Genomic DNA, 26,838 nt, shown 5'->3' with positions numbered 1-26,838 from the left:
GACAATATGACATAACAGACATTAGTTTAAAAATGTCACTTGTGAAAGTTTTTGCCCTATCACAGAAACGTGTTTGGGTTTAACTGCATTTAGTCACAGCAGAGAAACGCCATCAGACTGAGAAGAGGTCATGCAGGGACAGTCTATACATTTGGTGATTTTACACTGGATGACATTTAAGACGGGATTCACACCCACGTCAAATCTCACTGCTCAGAGTGAAGAGCAGCTGCTAACCCTGATTAATGCTGGTTCCATTTTTCAGACAGAAAGACGAGGAAGTCAGACGTTCTGTTTATTACAGCAACTTTAACAGTCCCTCCAACAGCAGAAACTTTGGTGCATAGTTAAAGAAAACTTCACAGCTTATAGACCGAGTGTAAACAACATTGTGACAAGCATCAGTTTGCTACAGTCATTTTCCAGGAGTGTGTGGAAGTAGTTTTAAGCTTGTGTTAATACATTTTTATCTATATCCAAACTGTAACAGGTCAAACTTTCTTTTTCCCAAAAAGCTTGGTCTTTTTTTTAAACATCAAATAGTCAACATTTCCTCAAAAAGAAATGTTGCTGAAAGGATTTCACAGTTAAACGTGACAGGCTAATTCTTTATGTCAGACCTGAGGTAAACTAACTGACAAACTAAAGACCGTGAAAAAGGAAACACACAACTGTTCCTTTACAAATTCCTCAGAACTGTAAAGGAAAAAGGCACAAACGTGTTTTGATCTTTGGCTTTCAGGTCCAACATGCAGACCTCCTCACCCGCCGTCTGATCCAGGAGAAACCCTGAGAATGAAATACAGAGTTGATCACATTTACCTCCACACAAACTGGAAAACGGAGACAACATGAGAGAAAAGAAAAAACAGTGTTTCAAGGGAACATTTTTGAGTCAAACTAAATTATATTCCTTCAGTCTGTCAAAAAACTTACAAATCTTTGAATAATAAAAGACCAATTCCCATCTTTACTCAAAAAGCTGATGTGCATAACACGACCCATCTTCAATACTCCAACCGAGGGAAGGAGGTTGTTCCCCAAAATCTCACAATACATGCCCCCGTCATCCTCTCCTTAACACAGTGCAGTTGTCCTGTCCCATGTGCGAAAAACACCACCATAGCATGACGCTACCACCCCCATGCTTCAAAGTAGGGATGGTGCAAATCATTCTTCTTCCTCCAAACACTGCAAATGGAATTAAGACCAAAAATTTCTATTTTGGTCTCATCTGACCACATGACTTTCTCCCTCTGGATCGTCCAAATGGTCATTGGCAAACTTTAGATGGACATGTGCTGGTTTAAGCAGGGGAACCTTCCATGCCATGCATCATTTCAAACCATGAAGTCTTCTAGCGGCTGGGTAGCTCAGTTCAAAAGGCTATCATGCAGGAAACCAGGGTTCGATTCCCGGAGGGGAATGAACATGGGCAATTACCATATCAAGGGAGAGCAATTAACATCACCCAGTGGGGGCCCTTGGGCAAGACCCTTAACGCTACTGCCTCCCGAAGGCGGTTCGGCTGCAGCTCACCGCTCTCCCAGGGGATGGGTCAAATGTGGAGAACAAATTTCCCATTGTGGGATAAATACAGTAAAATATTTTTATATATTTAGTGTATACCAACAGTGACCTTGGAAACGGTGGTCTTTCCAGGTCATTGACACGTGATTCGTACGTCATATTCGCGTCTGCGGTCAAAGTTTTTCTGGGCTTGCCACATCATGGAAAACATTGATGATGTCGAGCGAGTAGCTTGGGTTTCTGTGTTCGGGAAAGCTCTCCAGAGGCACGGGCACGCACGGCGCCTCGTCTGGGTTCACCAGTTCCTTCAGTCTCTCCCGCTGTACTTCACTCCTGCACCGGGAGCTTGACGGCTTTTTCAAACGTTACTTCCATTTGTCTGTGGCCCAGTTTGAGCATCAACCCGGGAGGGGAAAATAAACTCACTGCCCATGACACACAAATGGAATCCAGTGTGAATGAAGCATTAGGATCATTGAGACCACGAGGTGCATGCAGCCTCGGTCCAAAAGGGGGTTGACAGTCATGTTTAGCTTCTTCCATTTTCTAATTATTGCTCCAACAGAGGATCTGTTTTCAACAAGCAGCTTGGTAATTGCCCCATAGCTCTGTTCCAGCCGTGTGGAGGTCTACAATTTTGTCTCTGGTATCTTTGGACAGCGCTTTGGTCTTTGCAATGTTTGTAGTTGCAGTCTTACTGTTTGTATGTGGAGGACAAGTGTCTTTATGCAGCTGATGAGCTCAAACAGGTGCTTCTACCTTAGGATCTTAGGTGGAGGGGAGGGAAGCTTTTTAAAGGTGGACCAACTGCCTTTCAGAGGGTCAAATTTCTAGTTGTTAGACAGGGGTTTGCAGCAAAAAAATCCGTCAATGTGATTTGTTTTCTTTTTTGATCATGTCTGTCACAGTGGACATCCACCTAAGATGAAAATGTCAGATCCCCTCCTTGATTTTCAGGGAATCCAAACACTTATTTGCTTCACTCAACGTGACTTAAAAATAGTTATAAACAACACAACTTATTGATATGGAAATGTGTGGATGTTACTCACACTGATGCAATCAGGTAATTGTCTAGCTGGAGGACTTTTTCTTTTTCTGAAAATGAAAAAATGTGGAAAAACTATTTAAAAACATCAAACAAAAATACAATCAGTCAAACAAACCATAATATGAGTTGAATTTGGTTTAGATGTCTTGTATTTTATGTTCCTTTTTTTTGTTTTTAGAAAACATCTTACAGCAGAAACAGCAGGAGTGAGAGAGTCTGCATCCAGACTTGCATCCTCCAGTCCGGCCTTCAGGCTGCGCTTCTCTGAAGAAAAGTTCAAGAATTCATGTAACTTTTTGGAAAACTTTTCTGTTTGTTTTTTATCTAAATCAACCGGTGAGAAAGAGTCAAACTGTAAAGCCTGCTGGACCCCACAGGAAAACCTAAAAAACTTACTTCTTTTCTTAGACAGTGGAGGCTGACTCATCTCAACAGAACCTGGACTTTTATTTGCGTTTTCATCCTCATCCTTCTTTTTCTTCTTTTTCTTCTTTTTTTTCTCTCCATTTGAAAGAAGACACAAGTCTTCCTCAGGAAATTCTTCCTCCGCTCGGTTTTTAGCCCTCATTTTCATGGATTTCTTCTCTTTGGCTGGAGGCTCGTTTTCCTTTAAGGAACTTTCTTCCTGTTCCGTAATGATCTTCATCTTCTTCCTCCTCCTCTTTGGTGGTTTGATCTCTGTCTCGTGTTCAGTCTGGGCTCCTTTGACTGGATTCATCTGAGTCTTCTCATCCACAGTTTCTTTGTTTTGTCTGAAAAATGTGTTTTTATTGAGAAATGGACATTAAAAAAAAAGTTTTAAAAAGTAAATATTGTTCTATATCAAAAAAAATTTGTTTTTTTTTCTACTTTTGTTAAACCTGCATTTATAAAAATACCTAATAAAAGCTGCCCCAATTTTTCGGATCTACATTCTGTGTTTATGTTTGTGTACATTGAAAATTGTGCAACAGAAAGAAACTAAACCAGTGACCATTTTAGTGCATCTTCTAGAAGATTTCACGAGTTTCTGCATTTTAGTCGCAGAAACTGTAGCTCATTTAAACAAAAATGCTGTTACAACCATAAAGAAAAAGTGAAAGCTGCGTTTTATGGTGGCAGGCGGTACGCGTTGCCCCCCTTTGACCCGTCCTCACGGGCTGAGCTGCTGCTAAACGCCCCTCACTCTCCCCATCTTCCCAAGTCACCCTGCTCAGCACTGCAAAGTCATTTGTTTCAAATGGTGGCTTTTTATCTCTACAGCAACCATTTTATCTTTTTGGGTCGTCTGGGGCTGCTGTAAACGTCTATGGAGGTTTTAGAAGTGTCTGCAAAAGCAAATATTTGGATTTCCTTGGCAACAAAGGTTTCATTGAACCAAGTCCACAATCCTAATTTAGTTGTACGCTATAACGTTTCGTTCAGCTTGAGCCAGGGATTCGTGTATTAAACTTTCACAATATTCCAATAAAAAAACTGCGAGCAACAGGGAAACCCCACTCTTGCAATCTTGCTACGCCGCGTTCATAATGTACCCAACATTTTTCCCAAAGTAGCTTCCTGAATGTGTTCAAGGTGTTCTGAGGTTATAGATGGAAATCCCTAGGAGTTTAAATTTGTAGCTGGTATAAAGGTGATTTTGTTTAGGAAATATCAAGAGGATGGCCTCTTCTCGAGGTCAAAGGTCAACAAAACTTGGGTTGTAGACCTAAGCTGGTGCAGTGTGCGTGAAATTGAGTTAAGATCACTCAGAAAACAAGTTTTATATTCCCATAATGTGGGTAAATTTGAAAATCACACTTTGCCATGAAATGACCGCCAAGCCATAGGTTGTGTGGCCATCCCATAATCTCAAAACGTCTTTTGGATGACACCTGTGTTTTGGTTTCATGTATTTTGACATTTTATATTTCAGCCCCTTTAATTCTTTGGAGGTTTCTCCCGCTGTGATGTTGTCATTTGTGGGGAAGGGTCATTCAGCAGACCCAAAAGTCCGTGTACGCAAATTTTGGTGAGTTTTTGCGTTTATGGCGAGGGCGAAATATTCGCTCAAACAAGCTATAAGAAAGACGAATCGTAAAAAAACAATCTTTTCCTTGCAGTTCAGGACTGCTGCAGGGCAGAATTCAGAAAGGAGCCTACACCAACATATTTCCTTTTGGGGGGTAAGGATTTGTTTCAATAACATTTTCTAGTTAGTTTAAAACATGAAGAATGCAGCACTAACTTCAGCTTCTTTCTGCTATGCATGCTGTTCATCATCTTCCTCATCTTCTCCTTTTTCCCATGAAATCTCTGTCTTGTCCTCAGGCTCAGCTTCCTGCACAGACGCTTCTTCTTTTTTCCTGAAAAGAGCAGAGCAGTGCTGCCATCTACAGGAAGAGAAGGGTATCGCTAATGAAATTCTAATAAATGCTGGTGTTTAAAAAGATTGTTTTGTGTTGGTCTAACCATCAATGCTTTCCATCTTTGTCTCCTCGTCGCCTTCTGCTGGTGCTTCTTCAGATGGCGCCTCCTTCTCCTTTTTTTTCTTTTTCTTCTTTGGTTTTTCTGTCATTTCTGCTGGAGTATTCTCCTCTTCCTCCAAGTCTTTAACTCCCGTCTTTGTAGTTTTGGTTTCAAAAGTAGTGTCAACAGCTTCTTTATCTCTTTTCCTCTTCTTTGCCTTTTTCTTCTCCGATGCAGCTAAAGGAATGAACTCCTCCTCCTCCTCTGCCGGGTCTTCCTCTTTCTTCTGGTCGGCCTTGTTCCTCTTCTGGTGTCTCTTCTTCTTTTTGGAGGCCTTACTGGTCAGAGGTGTCTCACTCGGGTCAGAGGCACTGGTGGAGGGTGTGTCTGTGGCCTGTGTGTCAGTTATGGGCATCTCCATGTTTCTTTTCATCCTCTTTTTCTTCTTTTTGGGAGTTTTGGAGTCTCCACAGCTTTCAGAAGATTCCTCTGGAACAGACTGGCTGCTTTCCTGTTGAACTGCTTCACAATCAGTCTGGATGTTGAGGATAATGGAGACTTCTGGTTCTTCAGGCACATCTGTAGAAGTAAACATCAAACTCTGACAACAGCACCATCCTGAACTCGTGCTCAAGTCTCAGTTATTCTTGGTTTCACATCTAAACCAGCCACTAAAGCTCTTTTTTAACATCATGTTGGATTTTAGAGATCAACTAACATTTGATCTAAAGTCTTCAGTTTATGCTCACATGCTTCACAGAAATGTGAAAAATCAGAACTGATTGAAAAATACTGATTAGTTGTAAAAGCTGCAGGAACCTGCAGCATCTAAGATGAAGAACTCCACCTCATCTGCACGACTGCAACAGAGGAAATGCTTCTCTTTCAATCAACTACATTTAGCAACTGAAGAGTTTCTGAGGTGAACTAAGTTCAAGCCTTTTAAGATGAACACTTTATGTAGCCTTGAAAGGGGATTTTCTGTGTTTCATTTCAGGCACTGCGTTTCCACACACATCATAAAAGCAGTACAACCAAATACAATTACAAAAATGTTCATTTCTGATTTGTAATATGTTGTAGTCATTATCATTTACTAAAGTTTTAGAAAACAACGTATTGTTCTGTGGGTTTGATTAAAAACTGATTTTTACAACAAATATGCGTTTCCTGGCTTTTTCCCCCTAAATAAGGGGAACACATCAGGTCTCTGCTTCCAGCAGGTGGCACTGTTACCAAATTGAGAGGTGGGGGGGTCAGCAGCTTCAGTTTGTTTTTGTGCATTTGTTGACTTTTCTGCAGCAGCATCAGGATTCAGCTCAGAAGGGAGATCAGCGCCCCCAGCAGACTGAAGAATCAAACACAAATTGTTGTAATAAATGGTTTTAAAATATGAATATATGTGAATATCCATATTTAACTACCTCAGATTTTTCATCATTTTCTTCTTCCTGCTCCTCCTCCTCCTCCTCCTCTTCTTTATCTTTTGGCTCCTCTGTGGCACAGTCTGAAATGTATTTTTGAAAAGCAGATTGTTAGTTTGGTGTTCTAAAGGTTTTTTTAGCACCGTTTAGCACTTAAAGCAGTCAAAAGTGTTTTGGTTCTGCAGATTGGTCTGTGATACTGACAGCACTGCAGACAGAGGGAGATCAGTGAAGAGCAAACCTTTTTATAACAACATGTAAAATGTATGCTTAAAACAAAATCAAAACAGGCTCAAGTTTACATTATGATGACAAAACTGTGAGGAGTACTTGAGATTATCAACTTTAAAGTAGAGTGTAACCTAAATGATACAGAGGAGCCAAAGGGGCAGATGGAAAGAAAACCCTGAAGGAAGCAGAAAACCCAGAGCCTTCATCACAGAAGCTCCAGAAGAGCAGCATGGTTTGTCTGGCCTTGTTCACTAAAACCTCAGAGCAGCTTCCTCCAAGCAGCTGCTTGACCTACTTTTCAGATGGGATAGCCAACCATCTGACAGGTCATCCCGCTTCCTAAAGCTATAACATTCACAAAGAGTGAGGTTAGTCCAGCAAAAGCTCTACAGTTTTCATCATCAGACTCCGTCTGTTATTTAGCAATGAGGGTAAATGTGTGAACAGTGTTCCCGTGTTGATCGCAGGAGTTACCTTCTAAAAATCACTCGCTATAAGCAGAATCCCTAAAGCAGTCAGCGTTCCTGTTTACAATCATTCTAGATGTTCTAAGGCTGTAAAACATCTCACTACACACTTTATACACTTTTCTCACACAGACCATTTTCACATTTTCATTTGAAAAAGGAAGGTGTCCTGCATTATTATAAAGGAGCACTGTCATCATTTCTACAACCATGTTTTTTAACAAAATCCAGTTCATGATTTGTAAATCATCCGATCTTCATCTCTTTCAGGGTTGCAGAAACACAGGCCAGTAAATGTTAAATCAACATTTTGGACAGTTTATGCATGTACTTGAAAGGAGAAAAATGTAGGCCCTGGTTTCTGTTTGTCAGATAAAAGACAGACAGGAAGCAGATTTGGTGGATGGGTGGATCAAACTACCAGCTGTTTCTGGACCAGAGCTGCGACTGGAATTAGATCTACACCACTCAGTAACTGTAATATTTTAAACAGGAGGGCATTATAACAGGATGGTAAAATTGACCGTAGAAGAGAACTGGACTGAGTGACCCCTCCCCCCAGTAAGTACCGCTGGCTCCAAGAAACCAAAACCCCACAGACTTCTATAGAGAAATAAACAGCTGTTAGTCATTCTATTTGTCAGAATAAACATTATTGATCTGTTTTTTCAAACATGTTCTTGCCAATCCTTAATTTTCACGATATTCTTTCTTTATTGCAAGTCATTCAAGTTATATTCTGGCCAATCTGATGCCCCAGTAAAAGTGTGTGGTGTGACATCCAACCTTCAAAATGTCTGACAGATTTTGTGTAACCTGCTTTCAAGTGGTAGGGGTGTGGCCTTCCAACAAGCTCACTCCTGATTGGTGAGAGTGGTTGAAACAGAAACAGTGACGCTCAAACCAATCACTGACGACGTCTGACTACAACGTGTCAGCATCTGTACTGGGAAAGAAACTGCGGCAGAGTTGACTTTACATACAGTAGTTGGAGCCAGAAGGCATCTTCTATGGGTGATGTCACACTCACTCTGTTCAGTTCTCATACAGGACAGCTCACGATACGTTCTAATATCATTTAATAATCAAGAGTTAATGTCTGACATAGAATAGCCCTAGTGCTTTTTCATGTTATCCCCAAATCCAACTGATTGAATTCAGGATTTTTAAAACAAGTGAAAATTTGCTCTGAAATATCATTTGGGATGAAAACCCCCAGGAGCTGTGTGCTGTCTTCTTGGCAGTGAGGCCTCAACACAGAGTCATCGTCACCCTGATGCACCTAACGTCTGCAGAACCTCCGCTTCTCCTGAAGCCGAGCTTTTTCTAGTAACAAAGCAAAACGTTCTATCACCGCTGACCCATTTTGGTGCATTTTCATTACCGTGCAAACTGGGAGAGAAAAAGGAAAACAACAAGGCAGCCTTCAGCTTCTCGGAGATCTAACCCTCTCATATTTAGAAGCATGGCGACAGTTTTACAAGTCATATAAAGTCAAAACGTTGTTCCCTTCTCACCAGAATCTCTGATGAACATATTTATGAAAATTCTCCAAATGAAATCATGAGTTTAAGATGAAAAATCATATCAAAAATCTCTGTTACACTTGTGCTCCTCACTCCCATAAAATCAAGAAGACTGGGCTCCGGCAGAACAGATTTATTGCTGGGTTTTGTTAACAAGCCCTGACAAGCTTTATAAAGCCCTCTGAGACGTTCTAGGAGTGAGTGACGAGCTGGAAAACTCCTCTGGACAGAGCTGTCAGAGCCGGCGGCAGCTCACTGAACCCAGATCCATGAGAAATACTTAAACAGACTAAAGCCATCAACATGTTCTGTGCCGAGACAGCTGCAGACAAAGACATGCCAAATACACAAATTATCCAGCATGAAGGTATGAGGCTCCAGGGAAGACTTAACCTGAAGCTTGGTTAAGAGTTTACTCTCGGTCAAACTACATCACTACACCGCATCCACTCCAGGTTTTCATGACAGTGTTCAATTGAAGTTGGTTGATGACCATTTAGACTATCTTGGTTTGGTAATTCCTAAAAATCCTGAATCAATATTTAAATTAAACATTCCTCAATTTCTATTGAAACTTACACAAGATATTGAAACCTGGAAAAGCCTTCCCCCATAAATGATTAGTCGTGTAAATTCTAGAAAAAAGATCTCTTCTCAGATTTCTATACTTATGTCAAAATCTCCCATATTATCTTACTTCAACCTTTTTTGAAAAGTGCATGATTCAATTCTTCTTTCTTATATCTGGAATAACAAAAATCCTACCATGATTGGAGAAAGAATGGCCTCATTTCAATGGAAAAACCTAAACACTAACAGAAAATGTTCAATCATTCAATCAGCTCAGCTCCTGGAACAATAGAACTTACCTCACTCACACTTCTTTCGTCATAGACAGGTCTCGTTTCTAACATTGTACATCTATCTTTTTGATAATTCTTTTGTTGCACATACTGTGAAAATAAGGGACGCTTGGAAGGTGGAGTTGGGTATTGAGTTATCTACTCAATGTGTGATAAGTGAGGTTCTGCTGTGTCTAACTGGATGCTGGTCTAAAATATTCGACTGGTTTTCTAAGGCCTACACAAAACCTCTCCAGCCTAAAGCAGGACTCGCCATTTTTGGCTGCTCACAGATAATTAAGAAAACCCCTGCAACCATGCAGCGATCACTGGAACTGGGAATGATAGTGGCCAAGAGACTAATTCTACAAGAATGGAAATCCCCTGTTGCTCCATCTTCCAATTCCTTTTTGGGACTTGAACCAGGGGCCCTCTTGCTGTGAGGCAAGCGCTAACCACTGCACCACCGTGCAGCCCAGCTGGGGGAACCTGAAACAGAATATCAAAGAGTTCTCCCTGTGCATGCTGGGGTTTTCTTTGGGGACTCCGGCTTCCTCCCACCGTCCAAAAACATGCTTCATAGGTTCATTGGTCACTCTTACCCTTGTGCTTAGGGAGTCCAGATGACCCCCCCTTACATTGAGGTGTTCTCCCTACCATGACAAAGGTGGATAAAGGTGGAAAGATTTCATGTAATCCATGGACACCAGTGAAGATCACAAATCATTGAAGAAAAAAGGTTCAGAGCACTGTCTAGTGGGTCTAGATCAGTGTTTTTCAACCTTTTTTGAGCCACGGCACACTTTAACCTTGACAAAAATCCCGCGGCACACCAGCATTCAAATAAATAGATAAATAAAAAAAAAAGAAAAAGCTCAGTCTGTATTGATCTACAGCCGCTCTGCAACCTCACATGCATTTTTGTGATAACTGTTGCAGAAAACGCTGGAAGCTGCAGCTGTTTTTTCTAAAAGATGTATTAAAAATTCTGTCAAAAGATTCAAAAACTGTTTGATGTGTTTTCGTTGTTTTAAGACGTTGAGAGGAGAGACTCATTGTGCGCTAAGACAGTCACTTTACTGCATCATGGGAGATGTAGTGCCCGTAATCCGCCGACCGCAGAAAGACCAGCGTCTTTGAGCTTCATGGTTTTGTTCACTTGTTCCAGTCTGATACCAGATTCTGTGGAAAGCTACAGCGCTAAAGACGAGCTTTAGCTGGTATTTTTGTTAGAACAGAGAGACTTTTTTGCGCTAAATCGAAACAAGGAAGTGAAGACTTTAACCACTTCTTATTGGTCAGACTGATGACGTGTGATTAAGCCTCCAAGAATGATTGGTGGAGACAGTTAAAGGGGCGGGACTTTTCCTTACACAGTTATAGCTGCAGCTAAATCGCGGTAACGTCATTCTTATCAAAATGTCTTTAATAGAATCATATAAACACAAAGAAAAAATAATTTTATGATATTTCATATTCTTAACTTCTCAGTGTTTTATCAGGGCCTGTTTGGATGAACAAAGAGCTGATTTCCTGGAGATGAAAATGTTTTTAGACTAGTTAATGAGGGCAATTTCTCACGGCACACTAATGTGCCGCGGCACACTGGTTGAAAAACACGTGTCTAGATGACCCAACTCCCAATGTTAAAGTGCCTAGGATAGCACAAGGGATATATTGTCCATAGCTGTGAATGTGAGTGTGCATTTGTGTGCGATTGTGGTCCTGCAACAGACTGGCGACCTGTCCAGGGTGTCCCCTGCCTTTGCCTACAAGTGGCTGGGATAGGCTCCAGCAGCCCCTTGACCCCATAAGAGAACAAACGGAAGCAAATGAATGAGAAAAAAAAGACTGATTTGCTTTCAATTGTACAAATGAAACCCTGATCTTCAAGAAGCTGCTCACTAACCACTCTCTCAGGTACATGGGAACCATTTCTGTCTCATCTGGAAGCGGACAGACTGTGTTGAAAGAATTTAAGGGGAAAGGGGGAAAAAAACTGACTGATTTTATTCTGCCTCTCTTATGTATTTATTATCTGTTTTTTTTTGGAACTGGCATAATGCTTTGTACACATCTGTGCCTAAACTTGTTTATTAGCTATATATGTTATATATGTTATATATGTTACTTTAATTCCTTACTAATGAAAAAAAATTCCTTACTAATGGTAAAAAAAATGTACAGTATAATAAACTAAACACGTGTAAAACATGGTGGTGGTGGTGTAATGGTTTGGAACTCTTTATAGCTTCAAGATCTGGATCACTTACTACATATGATGGAAGGGGCACTTTCAGTTATAATATTGATAAACAAATAGATTTTATATTCTATTTTGGGCTTACACAATGAAGATCCCTCTGCCCTTGTATATCAGGAGCCAGCCAATGTATCACGTGTGGAGTTTGTTTACAAAGTTATATAGAAATGAAAATTTGGTGTGAAATCAAGACAAAAGCTGACATCTACAGAGCTTCCAATTTGACTTTCAGGTTTTGTGCTGAAGTTCCGTACTCCTCTGGAAAGACTCACTGAAAGTAGTTTTCCATCTGGCTGCCATTAAAATCTAACACAAAACAATGTGTGGCCCTCCAAGGGCTCACACTTCACACGGGACAAGAGGCTGCTGTTCTCTTTCTCCACTTCTGAACAAAAACTCAAAATGAAAGGAAAACTAGGGCCTGAAAAAGCAGGTTCCAGTCCGTTTTTGAACCTATGGTTCTTCACATAGTTGTGACTGGGTAATGCCTCTGATCTGAGCATTTCTTTGCAGTAAAGGACTTCCTGCAGCTCTGAGGCGAGCAGCCGGGCGTGATCAGAGCCTTCACACTGACTTCTTTGAGCTGCGTCTTCACAGCAGAGCGTAAGTCTTGTCGGCATGGTGAGAAACAAGCGGAAAAGATCCCATGCCTAACAGCTGCACAAGGATCACTTGTCTTGTCTATTGGCTACTCATACCTGCAGGAGGCGGGACTTGGCTCTCTGCTAGGTGATCATTTGTCTCCTCTTCTGTTAGATCTACAATGATGAGCTCAGTCGGCTTTTAGGAAGAGAAAAGAGAAGTTATGAGCCGACAGCCTCTAACTGATGACACAAATTCACTTTTTTCTCCTCTTCTCAACATGGATGACCGGAGTGTAGCAGTGGCTACTAAAAGATAGCACCTCCAAAGCAGGCTTTTCCTCATCCTTCTCTTCATCGAGAACATCTTTCGTTAGATCAATCTCCACCTTTTCTGATGCAGGAGCTTCATCTGGAACCTCAGAGGTGCTTGAAAGAGTGATCAGCTCCTGAAAAATAAAACTGTATTAGATAAGGGCTTGTCTGTACAACGGAGTGTAGGGCCAGTTTAAAAAGAAACAAAAAAAAAGTTTAACTACGACTTTTAAGTCATAAATTTACGAGAAAGAAAGTCAGAGATTAACGAGAAAAAAAACACCAAAGTTGTCCGTTTATTGGAGCCTAGCTTGAAGATGAAATACGTGGAGCCTTTTGTGAAGCTTTATTTCCGGATTATAGGTTTAAAACAAAGAGATCCTGAACCTTTTAGCGACTCAAAATCAGATTATTGTCAGTGTAGCCGTCTTTCTGGGGTTCAGTGTCAGTAAAGCGGAGTGTCATCTGTAAAATAAGGAGCTCAGAGACACGTTTGGGTGTAGATGATCGCTGCAGCCTTTATTCTCCTTTTCATTCACATAACCTGAAGTTCATCTGTCACATTACGTCATGAACCTGTCATCCAAACACCAATGTGGAAGTAAACAGTGTTACATACGCCCCCTCCTCCAGATGAAACGTCCCGTTTCAACATAAAACAATAAAGATGTATGAAAAAAATCTGTAATATTAGCATTAGCATGTTGAAAATGCCAAAAAGTGCTCCTCCTCAGACTGAAGCATCACACAAACGTAGAGATCTGGGGCCTCATTTATAAAACTTTGCGTAGGATTTGCGTCAGAAGTAGCGTACGGATGAAACATAGGACGTGCGTACGCACAGAAATATTCGGATTTATAAAACCGTGCGCACGCACATCCTACGCATCTTTCTCTTAATAAATCACAACCAATTCTAAATGCTGCGCAGCTTTTGCGGCCTCATTACATGCCCATAGTTGCCCAGTGAAGTAGAAGTTATCGTTGGCGAGGTGGAAAAGAGGAGAAAAGTGTTGTTTGGAGGGCACAGTGTGGGCATTACTAATGCCAAAAAGGCACGTGAGTGGCAGACGGTGGCAGACGCCGTAAATGCTGCAGCCTCACAACCTCGGACCGTGGCCGAAATAAAAAAGAAATGGTCGGACATCAAAGTCGAGGCAAAAAAACGTCTAGCGCTCCATCGCCAGAGTGTCTCTGCCACGGGTGGGGGGGGGGGCACCGGAACTGACCCCTCTTGATGAGAGACAAGCGGCAAGAATTGGGGAATCCCTTAGTGGAGTGGTGACTGAGGCGCAGGGGAACACCGACGCGCCAGATGCACTGGGTGACAAACCCCCAAAAGCCCGCAGAGGTCCAAGAGGACGGCTCGAGGAAGTCTGAACCGGCTCATAAGCCACTCGTCCTCGTTTGCCAGCACGTCTTCTTGGTGTCTAAAGATGCGTTCACTCCGAATTCTTCCATTTGCCACATCTAAGAGCGCCAGATCAGCCATTGTGCGTCATTACGCATTGTGATGGGGCATTTTATTTCCATCCATTTAATTACATCTGACAAGCTACAGATGTCGGTAATAATCGACGTGGAAATGGGAAATTGTTCAGCGCAAATGTAAGTTCTTGTTGCTTTCTGAATGGTTGAGACATACGCCATACATTGTTTTATCAAAAATAAAACAAACTAAAGGCATATGCATGAATACCATAATTCTGTAGCTAATGAAGAAATGTTTTACTATGAACACAACTTTCCCCAGTGGACAATTAATGCATCTCTCTCTATCTATCCATCTGTCTGTCTGTCTGCACCTATATCTGCTCCGCCAGACGGACACATTGACCAGAATATCAGTTTTGTACATTATTTCGTTCTGTTAACTATATTATTTATGAAGATGAATTGCACAACATGCCAATATTGCAGAACATATTTCACTTTTCTTTCTGCAAATAAGTGTTCATTTGAATTTCTGTTGTAATTTTCGTTTGATTTTTTTTTTGTTTGTTTCACTGCTGATCGATCAAACGGGTGTTCGTGTAGCTGTTAATTGTAAGACTTACTTTGTGAAGTCTTCGTGTTATTTATGAGAGGCAGTATTGTCATTTTCACTTTCACGTGTTTCTTCCATCTGCCGACGGTGTCGCCGTTTCTCATTTCACCCGTTTTTGTGCGTACGCCTGGGTCAGAGCGTGAAGGACCGCACATTTTCCCGTCAAGTTTGCTTTTTATAAATCTCAACTATTGCGTAGAGAGTGGCGTACGCCTTCTTTTGTGCGTACGCAACGTTTATAAATGAGGCCTCTGGTCTTTGGTGGAGGAAGAAAGGATTGAAGTGGACATCTGCAGGGACACCGACGGCTTCATCAAGGAGCTGCAGTGATCCTGCAAGCCGCCAATCAATGAATAAACCCTTAATAAATCGTAAATCAAACAAATGAGTTTAGTCGGTCTGCTCTGCTGCTGCTGCGCTCACTTACTGCTCTGTGAGCTCACCTCCTCTTTAAATTTACAAGTTTTTTTTCGTATAAATTTACAACTTAAAATCTCGTAATTTTACTTTTTTTTTTGATGGCCCTAAAACTCCGTCATATGTATAAAACCAAGAAACTAAACTACAACTACATTTTTTAGAAAAACAGAAAGCTTAGGCATTCATCTCATAAATTTACTTAATGCTTTTGTCAGTTTCCTAACTATACATTTGTTTTTGGGCTCATTTCTGCTTGTAAACTGCAGCATCCTGATTTCCCAAGATACTAACTTCACTACCGAACCTCATCCAATGACTAAAGAAGAAAGTATGAGCTGTTGTTTTTCTGATTCAGCTGATGTAACCACTCCAGATGGGTCACACACCATAAAAACAAAAAATTAAGGGGAAAAATTTTTGCAGAAATGTTGGAGTGTTGCCTCCTGAATGCTAAACAACACAAGTATGCACCCCCCCCCCGCCAGGCCCAGAACTCTGTCAAACAAGTTGCAGATGTGCCCTGGGGGAGCTGGAAGAACGGAGGCTCTGTGCAGCTTTGGTTGTTTGAGTGGAGGTCTTCAGAAAGAAGCAGATGGGGAGGACGTTCAGAGTAGGTAGCTGTCACGGCAATCCGAAATGCTTCAACTCAACCATGAAGGTGCATTCACATCTGTACCGGAACACCGGTCACATCTGCGCCGGTACACCGGTCACATCTGCGTCGGTACACCGGTCACATCTGCGCCGGTACACCGGTCACATCTGCGCCGGTACACCGTCACAGATGCGCCGGTACACCGGTCACAGATGCGCCGGTACACCGGTCACAGATGCGCCGGTACACCGGTCACAGATGCGCCGGTACACCGGTCACAGATGCGCCGGTACAACGGTCACACATGCGCCGGTACACCGGTCACACATGCGCCGGTACACCGGTCACACATGCGCCGGTACACCGGTCACATCTGCGCCGGTACACCGTCACAGATGCGCCGGTACACCGGTCACAGATGCGCCGGTACACCGGTCACAGATGCGCCGGTACAACGGTCACAGATGCGCCGGTACACCGGTCACAGATGCGCCGGTACACCGGTCACACATGCGCCGGTACACTGGTCACAGATGCGCCGGTACACCGGTCACATCTGCGCCGGTACACCGGTCACAGATGCTCCGGTACACCGGTCACATCTGCGCCGGTACACCTGTCACAGATGCGCCGGTACACCGGTCACAGATGCGCCGGTACACCGGTCACATCTGCGCCGGTACACCGGTCACATCTGCGCCGGTACACCGTCACAGATGCGCCGGTACACCGGTCACATCTGCGCCGGTACACCGTCACAGATGCGCCGGTACACCGGTCACAGAGGGGCCGGTACACCGGTCACAGATGCGCCGGTACACCGGTCACAGATACGCCGGTACACCGGTCACAGATGCGCCGGTACACCGGTCACATCTGCGCCGGTAGACCAGTCACATCCTCCCAAAATCAAAACAGGAAAAGCCGGTAAAACCTTTCACTGTTTTTGTCATAACCGAAGACGTGAGAACCCTTTTGGCTGTAAATCACAAACCTTTGAGGCTTCTGCATCCTTCTGAGGCCCGTCAGTCGGATCACCATCTGAGGCCTGATCAACCTCAGGCTGACTGGATGGAAGTGTTTCAAGAATGTCTGGAGAGACTTTTTCCTCATTTGACACCTCAGCCGACTCCTTAGCCGAACCCTATTAAGAAAACATGCACATCATTTCTACATAATCCACAACACTTGTCACTTTAAAACGTTGGATTTGAAGGTTTCCAAACCAATTTACGTATTAATCAGTAGAATGATCTTTGTGTTTCCAGCTGAAGAAGCAGAAGAAGATGGTCCTGACAGTTTGTGCAGACAGCATTATCTGCTGCATCAGTGGACACACTGGCGCTGTTGCAACAGCAGATCCGAGGAACGGATGCTCTGTTTGGGTCATCAACACTGCTGCTGCACATTATCGCAGTGACTGCACAGCAGTTATGCCCGTCTGCTGCTGCTGCAGCAAAAACAATCACCAATTTATCGGGCTGCTTTCCCTACTATTATTTGAAAGAAGAGATGCTTTCTGGTGGTCAGAAAACCTGAATATGCAAAAGGTTAAAAAAATGTTTTCTTCTAAAGAACAACAAATAAAAGCATCGATTCTAACGCTCCGTTATATAGATTGATTACATGTTTAAGTAGAACTTGTTCTGCAAAGGTTTTCTTTAGTCTCTGAAAGTTAATATAGTGAAAGTCAAACATTTTAGCCTTGAGAAGCAATTAGTTTGGCTTTCTATGGCAAAGCTCAAATTCTGTGAAAAAGTTTTAAAACAGACTTATGTTTTGCATTTCATTAAAAAAAGGTTTTGTAAGTTAAAGAAATGGCTTTTCTCTCTCCCAGGACCTTTGTTCAGCGTGCTACATTACTTTAACCGGCTCACTATGTCAAAGAATTTGACCATCCAATGCGGCACTTTTAGAATTGTTCAATTAGTCTCAACTCATTCAATTCTAATTGTGAAACTTTCTTTTTTTTTACCTTTTAAAACAATAGTCTAAAGTCTGCCGCTAAGTCCCGTTAAGACATTTGTAATACTTAAATTGTTTGATTCCAATAGAATGTGAATAACATTTTCTTACATTTTAAGTAAAAATGTAACTTTTTTCCAACATCAAAGTGTTCATAACTTTGTATTTTATGCAAGACTCGTACATTTTAATACTCAATCTTTAACAGCCACTTTCAGCTGTATTCTGTTTACTTCAATTCCTTAGAAAATATGTACCGGTATGTACATTTATTTTGTATAAATTATTCAGATTTCTGTATAGTCTTTGTAAAATGTTCATATTTTTTGTGTATTTACTTCAGCAAATGGGTGACATGATATTTGGCGTTTCAAAGAAAAAGTAGCAAGCATGAATAATAATTGGGATCAAATCCAGTCTTTTGGGGTCAGTGAGGGAACTCGGCATGGCCGCTGTTCTTTACATTCTTAGACTAAATCTGAATTTATCAGCTAACGTAGCATGTTTGCTATTTATTTAGCATTTTAGGAATATTCACTTTTTAAAATACTTGAACTATCTTTTTCTGTTTAGCATTTATTTTTCAGTTTGTTTGTATTTCTTTCATATTAAGCTAAATTAAGATTTATAGGTCAGTTTATCAAATTTGTTGGCATTTAATTTATTTGTTTGGCTTTGTTAAAGTTTTGTTGTTTATTTACACTTTTTTTTAAATCAAACTTTTTCTTCTCTGTGTTTCAGAATTTTAATTCTGAGGTTTCTCATGTTTTCCTTAAAAAATAAAACTATAACCTAAACATTATTACCAATAGAAGGTCAAGTTCTATGGGTTTATAAAAAAATAGTTTATTTTCTTTAATTCTGTATTAATAGTATAATTCTCATTTAGTGCTAGTTTTTAAATGATTTCTCCCAAACATCTTTACATCCAACTTAGCCAGCTCTGTGGCCTAGTGGCAGAGTGTCCGCCCTGTGACTGGAAGGTCGGGTGTTTAAATCCAGGCCGATTCCTTCCAAAGACTCTAAAAATGGGACCCGTTTTTGTGTCCCTGTTTGACGCTCAGCATTCAGGGGTTGGATTGGGGGGGTTAATCCACCAAATGATTCCCAAGCGTTAGTGAGTCTGCAGCTCACCGCTCCCCCAGGGGAGGGGTCAAATGCGGAAAAACAAATGTCACACACCTAATGGTACTTTCACTTTATGTTGTGACAATGACCCTCAGACCAGAGCAATAACAGATGCAGACCATGTCTCTTTCCAGGTGAGACGACTCGCCTTTGCTGGAAAGTGATGAATCTGTTCATGAAGCACAACGTGCATCTGACAGAGCGTATGCTCACCTCTTGCTTGATGTTTGCCAGTTCTTCTTTGATCTTTTCTTCCTCCACTTCGGTGTCAGAGGAGTCCGATCCCTCGCTGTCCAATTCTTCTAACTGGACTGAATTTATGGCATCACGCTGCGGCTCAAGCTGACTTTCAGGGATCTTCTCTGGATGAGAAGACTCAACAATGTCTGACTCACACTCTGAGGAACATCAGAAAACACAGTTTTAATGCCAATAGGTCACGATTATCAATGATTAACATTGAAAATGTCAACTTTCTTGAAGTAAGCCTTACCAAACTGAAGCTTGGCCTTCACTTCATCTTCTCCTGAGGAATCACAGAGTTTGGGAAGTGCAGCCTCTTCTTCATTGGTGGTAAATTCCACTTTGACGCTCTTCTCCTTTACGCTGTCATCCGTCTCCTGCTTGGCATGTTGGGCTAGAGAGCAGAACCTAAAATAAAAAGAACATTCATGAAGACAAACATCAATGACCAACGACAAACTAATAATATCAATGTTGTGGCAACACTCCAAGTCATGACCTGTAACCTCTTGTATGACTGCTGATGTAGCATTCATGCTATTGAAATCTTCTACATTACTTTTTTCAAGCATAAACAAAATCCAGCAATTTCAACATATCTGCTTACAAAAGTTCAGCCCCTTCAGAAGATTCTAGCTGCTACTTGTAGGATTTTATTCCCTCCAAACATTTCATGGAATTGCAAATATTAGGCTGCATTGTGTTCTGAAAATTTGTTGAAAAAGCTGTAAACCATTTGAAATGTTGGCCTATCGAAAGCCAGAACTTTGGAAAAATCTTAGAAATATGTTTGCAAAATTTTCCCCTGCTCAGTTCTAACATTTAACAGAAGTATAAGAACGTTAACGTTGATCTAAAACAGAAAAGGTTTTAAATAAAAAAACGTGTCTCTCTCTGAAGTTTATTTAACTATGATTAAGATTCAAATTTTAATCATAATTTAAGACCAACGAAACTCTAAGCAAACTGGAAAGTGTGTCAAATGTTTTGGATTATTTACAGCTGTCAGCAGGGGCTTTCCTTTGAACACTCAAATACTTGCTTCTTATCTTTAAACAACCGTCTCATATACAGTCTTCTGCTATTGTATGACTGTTAGGTTTTAGGTGTGAGGGGCTGTAAGTTAGCGGGAGAGCGCAGAAAAAGTTAGCTAAGTTATGGGTCATGGGGGTGGGGGGGTGCTCCACCCTAACGGTCCCGCCCACAACTCTAATGAACTATTACAGCTGTGCAGAATCAATGCTTTTGAAAACGACACAGATCCTTTATTTTGGCTTAACCCTTGTGCTGTCCTATGGGGTCCAGATGACCCCCCCCCCCCCTTCCATTGACGTGTTCTCCCTACCATGACAAAGGTGGATAAAGGTGGAAAGATTTCATGTAATCCATGGACACCAGTGAAGATCACAAATCATTGAAGAAAAGAGGTTCAGAGCACTGTCTAGTGGGTCTAGATGACCCAACTCCCAACGTTAAAGTGCCTAGGATAGCACAAGGGTTATAACAGCATCATCATAATTAATTCGTCACTCTGATCATCTTCTGTTCCTTAAAGGTCTATAACCCCCCATTGGCCCAATTTTTCTTAAATATTGCCAAGTTCTAGAGACCATATCAGTGTGACTGCAGCCCTTCAGCTCCTTCAGCTTTATGTCAGATCAGTGGTCTAGTTATGTAAACCACCACTAGCCAGCAGATTACAAATACAATTGGTGTTGACCTTGAAAATAAAACTCCTAACAACACAGTAAAACTTTAAGTAAAATACAGTCCAGCTCACACATCAACAAGACTCAAGTTTCACTGACGATAATAAAGTAACGATGGTCAAATATTTATATTGCTTCTTAAATCCATGTTACAAAAATATAAAATGAAGACTAAAAATCTGATGATAATGGGATAATATTAGATTTGAATAAATAAAACATCAGCCAACATTCATTTAGATTTTAGAGGTTTTTTTCAGTTGGGAAAAGTCACTAATGCCGATATAACAGGACAAAAAAAAATCACGATCTAAAATAAAACTGTTTATACAAACGACATCAGACTGAAGAGGCTGCTCATATTTTACCTTTTTTATTGAATTTGCTTCAGAATTAATGGTTCTGTGAGACAACTGTGTTAAAGTTTACTATCAGAAATATGTTTAACTGATCTTAGGTTCAATTGTTTTGTGTTTTATCTATTTTAGCTTTGCAGGTTTAAGACATTCCACATACTTACTTCATCCATCCAGTGTAGATTTCATGCAGACTTTCTGCTGGCGGCGCCTCCACCTTTAACTAAAAAACAAATCTATAAAGTTGCATCACTAAAAGAAGAAATCTAGGACAGTTACATAAAGAAAAGAAAACGGTGAGTCAAAAAAAAGAATATTAATTTCCTGCACTGGAGGAATGCTGCCACTGAGGGCAGAACAGAGGGGCAAAAAAACAAGAAGGAGGAAGGCCGAGCAGCAGAAGATTCCCTTAACTACATTTTAGTTTTAGACATTTGATCCACAGTTGGAGTCGGAAATGTTAGACTTAAGGCTGAACTAAGCAACAAAAATAGAAAAAAATGCCTCGTGGGAAACAACAACTTCTTTGCACATGCATGAATAAGCAAAACACAAAGCAGGTGAAGCGGTTTTTAAAATGGAAAGAATGTTCTGCCTGGTAGTACATTCACACCAGAACTTTCAAAATAAAAGAAAGTTGATTTAAAAATGTTCATAAATTATATTATATAATTAAATAAAGTATTTCACATAATAAAACATTATAGGCCAAACCTTTGAATAAACGACATAAATGCAGTGAGTGCAGCAGCAGAGCTGCAGTTTCAAAGGCCCAGCAGCTCCAGAAACATCATGTTCTTTTTCTCCTGGAGGCCTGAAGCAGCAGCAGCATGCATGAAGGCATGTATGCATGAAGGCATGTATGCATGAAGCAGGCATGTATGCATGGAGCAGGCATGTATGCATGGAGCAGGCATGTATGCATGGAGCAGGCATGTATGCATGGAGCAGGCATGTATGCATGGAGCAGGCATGTATGCATGCATTTTTAACAACTCCTTATATAACTTACATAGACATGCGTTTCTGCACGTGACACAAAAGCTGCAAACTCCTCATTTCATCCAATCCAGCAGGCTGTCACAAACAGAACCCGGTCCGCTGACCCACCTAAGACTCAGTGGAGGTTCTCACCTGAGGAACGTGTTTTTCCAGAACCCGGGCCGCTTTGGTGAAGCCATTTCCCTTCAGGTGCTGGAAGATCAGGAGCAGCAGCGCCTGGTCCTCCTGCGCGGCCATGCTGACCTCCAGCAGCAGCAGCAGCAGCAGCAGCAGCACAGACCCACACGGACTGCAGCTCAGGATCTTCTCACACTTCACTTCGTGCGAGACATCCAGCGAACACGTGCGCCGACCACTCCCCCCTCGAAAGGCAGCATGGGAAATGGAGTAGAGCGCCTGGGGGAACGATTACAAAACCACAAAATGTTGACGTGTCAAACACTAATCAAATCAAATCTGATTAATGAAGATATTGTGACTTATCTTATGTCTTCATTAGCTCTAATCTTCAGATGAATTTCATAAGCTTCTATGCTTTTAATATAGAAAACAGTGAAGCTGCCATTAAGGAGAAATCCTAACTTTAAAAACCTTTAAAACAACCTGTAAAAGAAAACATGTCATGTCATAAACGTTAAAAATGTGTTAAAACGTGTGATTAAACTCGGATGTTAATACGTTTTAGTTTAACCCTGACTTTAAGCCTGAACTCTGGCTGAAATACGCCTGAACTTGCTTACTCTGGGTATGTCGGTTCCAAAAGACCGGATATGAGTTAGCGTAATTACGCTCCACTTGGTAACCCTGGGTTAATGCACGTGCACAGCAGGTACATAAAGACATTCTCAATAGATCACCGATTTCTGGAGTCACCATGGAAACGCGTGGAGAACAAAAGAGAGCGCTATACTTCAGTGAGACGGAGTCTGAGATTAATTACGGGGTATAAAGATTATACGTCCATCAAAAAAGTAACACGGCTGCATCATTAAAAGAAAGAGTTTCTGCTTGTAGTAGAAGAACAGACAAAGTAAACGCACGAGTTTCTGATCTTATTTCCATTTTCATTGTGACGTATATATATATATATACATAACTTATCCAATTTTGCCAACTTAAATGAATTACTTCTATTGGTAACAAATACTTGAGTTAAATTTATTCAACCTAATTTCTTACGTCTGTAAAACTCAATAATTGTTTATACAACTCAAATTCATGTATTTATCCAACTAAATGTCATATTACTCCAATTCAATTAATATTTTTTCCATCGTAATTAATTATATTTCTTGATCTCTATGTCTAAGTTTGAGCCGGCAGATATTCTCATTTTTATAACAATAAAAAGAACGGGGGAAAAAATACACATTGGGCATAAATACATTAAAGAATTTCTCATCACTGTGTTCACAGCAATGAATGGTAGGGGTGCTATATAATTCATCATTACCTCCTTCACTCTCACTCATGGTGCAGAGACATAAGCATAGTAGGACAAATAACTTGGCGAAAAACACAGTAAAACAACTAAACACATTTGGTCAAAAAGCCACACTTAAACCCAAATCCGCCCAGAAGGGCAAAGGGAATGGTATCCCACAATCCCTTGCGGTGCCGATCTAACAGCAGCACCAAAGTTACACCTACTTAATTGAATCAAAGTAAATGAAAGTAAAATAACTGTCTGAAAACTACGTGTTATTTTTAAACTGACTTAACAAAAAATGATTTATCTTAACTGAAGCAAATAATTAAGTTAGATCAAAGTAAAAAGTTTCTCTTTCCAACATCCATATGTGGTCTTATCACCCTCTCACGGTGGAAAAAGTATTATCTGAGCTTCTTCATCCACTAAATCATCTTCAAATGGACACGCCATGCTGCTTCACTTCTCTGAAAACAAACTAACCTTCAACTAAACCTGCTCCAGACCAGGTTATGTTCAGAGCATGAGTTGCTATGGCAACTTGACCTACCCTGAAACATACCTCCATTTCTGGAACCGAAAGCTGAGGTTATCAACTTCCTTAGCCTCAAACTTACCGTGGGAGCTAGCATAACCTGCTTTCTGGAATACCCCCCCCCCCCCCCCCCGTAGTTCACAACATGATTTACCAACATGATGTAACATGATGACCAAGTGAATTTTTCTGCTTCCAGACATTAAAAGCAGTCTTTTTGTGTTCAGGGACCTAGCGACTGGAATAATCTTCCTCCATCTCAAAGGTCTCATCATTTATGAGGGCTCTCTAATTTCATTTCAAAAACATTTGCCATGGTTTTTTAGATTTTATTTATTCATTTTGATTATTTGTGGTTTCTAATTTTAATTTTGTCAATTTTACTCAGATGATGACTTCTGGTTAAATTTTTTAATTTCATTTTTTTCACTTAAACTATAAATCATATTTATTTTCTGCAATCTGTTTCATGAAATGGTGCTTACTGAGAGCTGTGTGTGTGTGTGTGTGTGCGTGTTCATGTGTGTGTGTGTGTGTGTGTGCGCGCGCGTGTGCGTGTAAGAGAGAGAGAGAGCGCTGTGCAGTAACTTTAAGGTCATCTGCCTCCCCAGGCCCATATCTACCAGATGTGAGGGGGACTAGGGTTTCCAGACAAACAGTTCACAACCGACTCCACCGCTGTGACTGGAATGATAGACGACCCATCATCAAGCACCAATTCCACCAACTTTCTGTTCATTAATGGTAATGCTCCACCACATGGTGCCAGAACTGTCACAGCTGGACTACAGGAAGGGGGAGAGCCTCATATGGTACGGCCAGCGATGACCCCTGACCTGAACCTAATAGAGCACATCTGGGACCAGCTGAAGCAGGGGCTGGATGATCGTCCCCCACCCCCAAGTGACCTGGCAGAACTGCATGCAGCACTGATGGGAGCATGGAACGCCTCAGAACAACGTCATGAAGCTAGTGAGGAGCAGGAGACGTCGCTGTTAAGCTGTCATTGAGGCAAATGGTGGAAATACCTGCTATTGACACGGCCAGTGTTTTTATTTTTGTGTCTATCTTATTATTGTCTTAAGTTTGGGTGTAATAACATCAAAATGATGGAAATAGTGTTTCTAGTGAAATCTGTCAAAGGAACTTTGAATGAGTAAAATTAGCTTTAGGTGTTGCAGTCATGCATCCAAATCTGGCAACGTTCTTCCTCCCCTACAGTGATTCAAGTCTTGACAAACACAACCGCCTCATTGCCAGTTTAGTTTGCTGGAAACTTGGCCCAGAACGCCTCATCAACCGCAGAAGTAGCTTTGAAAAAAGAGAAGAATAGTTTGCAGAAGGATTTTTACAGAGTTCTCCGTCTCTCCCTGTCTGCTTCACTTGTGCTCTGGTATTCTTAGACAACCTTTCATGCTAACCCCTCCATGTTTTATTGAAAACAGAGACACATGAGGGTTAACTGGAAATTACCTTCAAAATAAAAGCTCAGACTCATTAAAAGAGCTCCAGTGTGTTTGATGCTGGGATTTCCTTCATCCGAGCTCCACGGTGGCTGCTGTGCAGCACTTGAGCTCGCGTGTGATTTTTCTTTGCAGGAAACTGCAGCTGCCAGATGATGAATAAAGTCTTTCTCCTCCTGCTTTCCACTAGCTACATGACTCAGTCATTTCACAAACATGGCTGTGTAGATTCAAGAGGATTTGACAGTTGTGCATTCCACATGTGTGTCTTTCCAATTTTTCATGTTTGTTTTATGATATACTCTTTTTTATCTTTCTAAATCAGATCTTGTGGTGACGTCTCCACATGTTTTAATTTATGTACAATAAAAGACCTGCATTCATGAGATAAAGGATAATCTTGTGTTGGCCTGTGTTTATGATTACTCATATATTACTTGTTTGCACCGTCCTGTTCACCGATGAAAGCAGTACTTTTCTAGAAACAACCTGCTTTCTTTGGAGAGCTTCTTTCAGTCAGTAAGCACAGATAAATCTACTTTTCTGATCAAACAAAACAGAAAAAAGCTAAAAAATCTCTTTGAGTGAAAAGGCATTCTTATTGCTTTGTTCTCTAAGTGTCAAATTTTAGTAGGAAGACAAGACAGCATCTCTTATTGTTGAAACGTGTAACCCTTGTGCTATCTTAGATGACCCCCCCCCTTCCATTGACGTGTTCTTCCTACCATGACAAAGGTGGATAAAGGTGGAAAGATTTCATGTCATCCATGGACACCAGTGAAGATCACAAATAAGTGAAGAAAAAAGGTTCAGAGCACTGTCTAGTGGGTCAAGATGACCCCACTCCCAATGTTAAAGTGTCTAAGATAACACAAGGGATAGGTTGAACAAGCAAATAACACTTTTTAGCCTATTTTCTTCAAATAATCCCTCCATTGAGCATATGGAAAAAAATTAACCCACTGATGCTTACATTCATTTCCAGCAATGAAAAAACATTTTTGGTATATGTATGTCTATATATAATAATAATAATGGATTAGATTTATCTGCGCTTTTTCTTGTTGCTCAAAGCGCTTACATTGTGTCCGTTATTCATTCACACTTGGTGATGGTAAGCTACTGTTGTAGCCACAGCTGCCCTGGGGCAGACTGGAGGCGTGGCTGCCAGTTGGCGCCTACGGCCCCTCTGACCATCACCGGGATCATTCATGCACATTCACACACCAGTGGAGCCACACTGCTGCCACTAGTGGCACTGAGAATATATATATATGTGTGTGTGTGTA

General features: G+C 41.2%; 1 protein-coding gene across 1 annotated transcript; it reads right to left on the bottom strand.

The window, feature by feature from the left end:
- Positions 1–282: 282 nt before the first annotated feature.
- Positions 283–24,847, bottom strand: LOC101156679 (uncharacterized). Its single transcript, XM_011485943.2, has 16 exons — positions 24,815–24,847; positions 22,255–22,518; positions 21,285–21,343; positions 19,306–19,463; positions 19,026–19,210; positions 16,714–16,863; positions 12,666–12,791; positions 12,460–12,541; positions 6,433–6,515; positions 6,245–6,356; positions 5,012–5,587; positions 4,788–4,932; positions 2,978–3,333; positions 2,772–2,845; positions 2,583–2,628; positions 283–789 (listed from the first exon to the last, which is right to left on the bottom strand). The coding sequence occupies exons 1-15, from the start codon at positions 24,845–24,847 to the stop codon at positions 2,605–2,607; spliced, it is 2,427 nt and encodes an 808-aa protein (XP_011484245.2). The 3' UTR covers positions 283–789; positions 2,583–2,604.
- Between the last annotated feature and the right edge of the window lie 1,991 nt (positions 24,848–26,838).

Source organism: Oryzias latipes, chromosome 17 (assembly GCF_053564925.1).
Source record: "Oryzias latipes strain Hd-rR chromosome 17, Olatipes_Hd-rR_3.1".
Classification (NCBI taxonomy): Eukaryota; Metazoa; Chordata; class Actinopteri; order Beloniformes; family Adrianichthyidae; genus Oryzias; species Oryzias latipes.
This window is presented reverse-complemented; position numbering and strand designations above follow the sequence as displayed.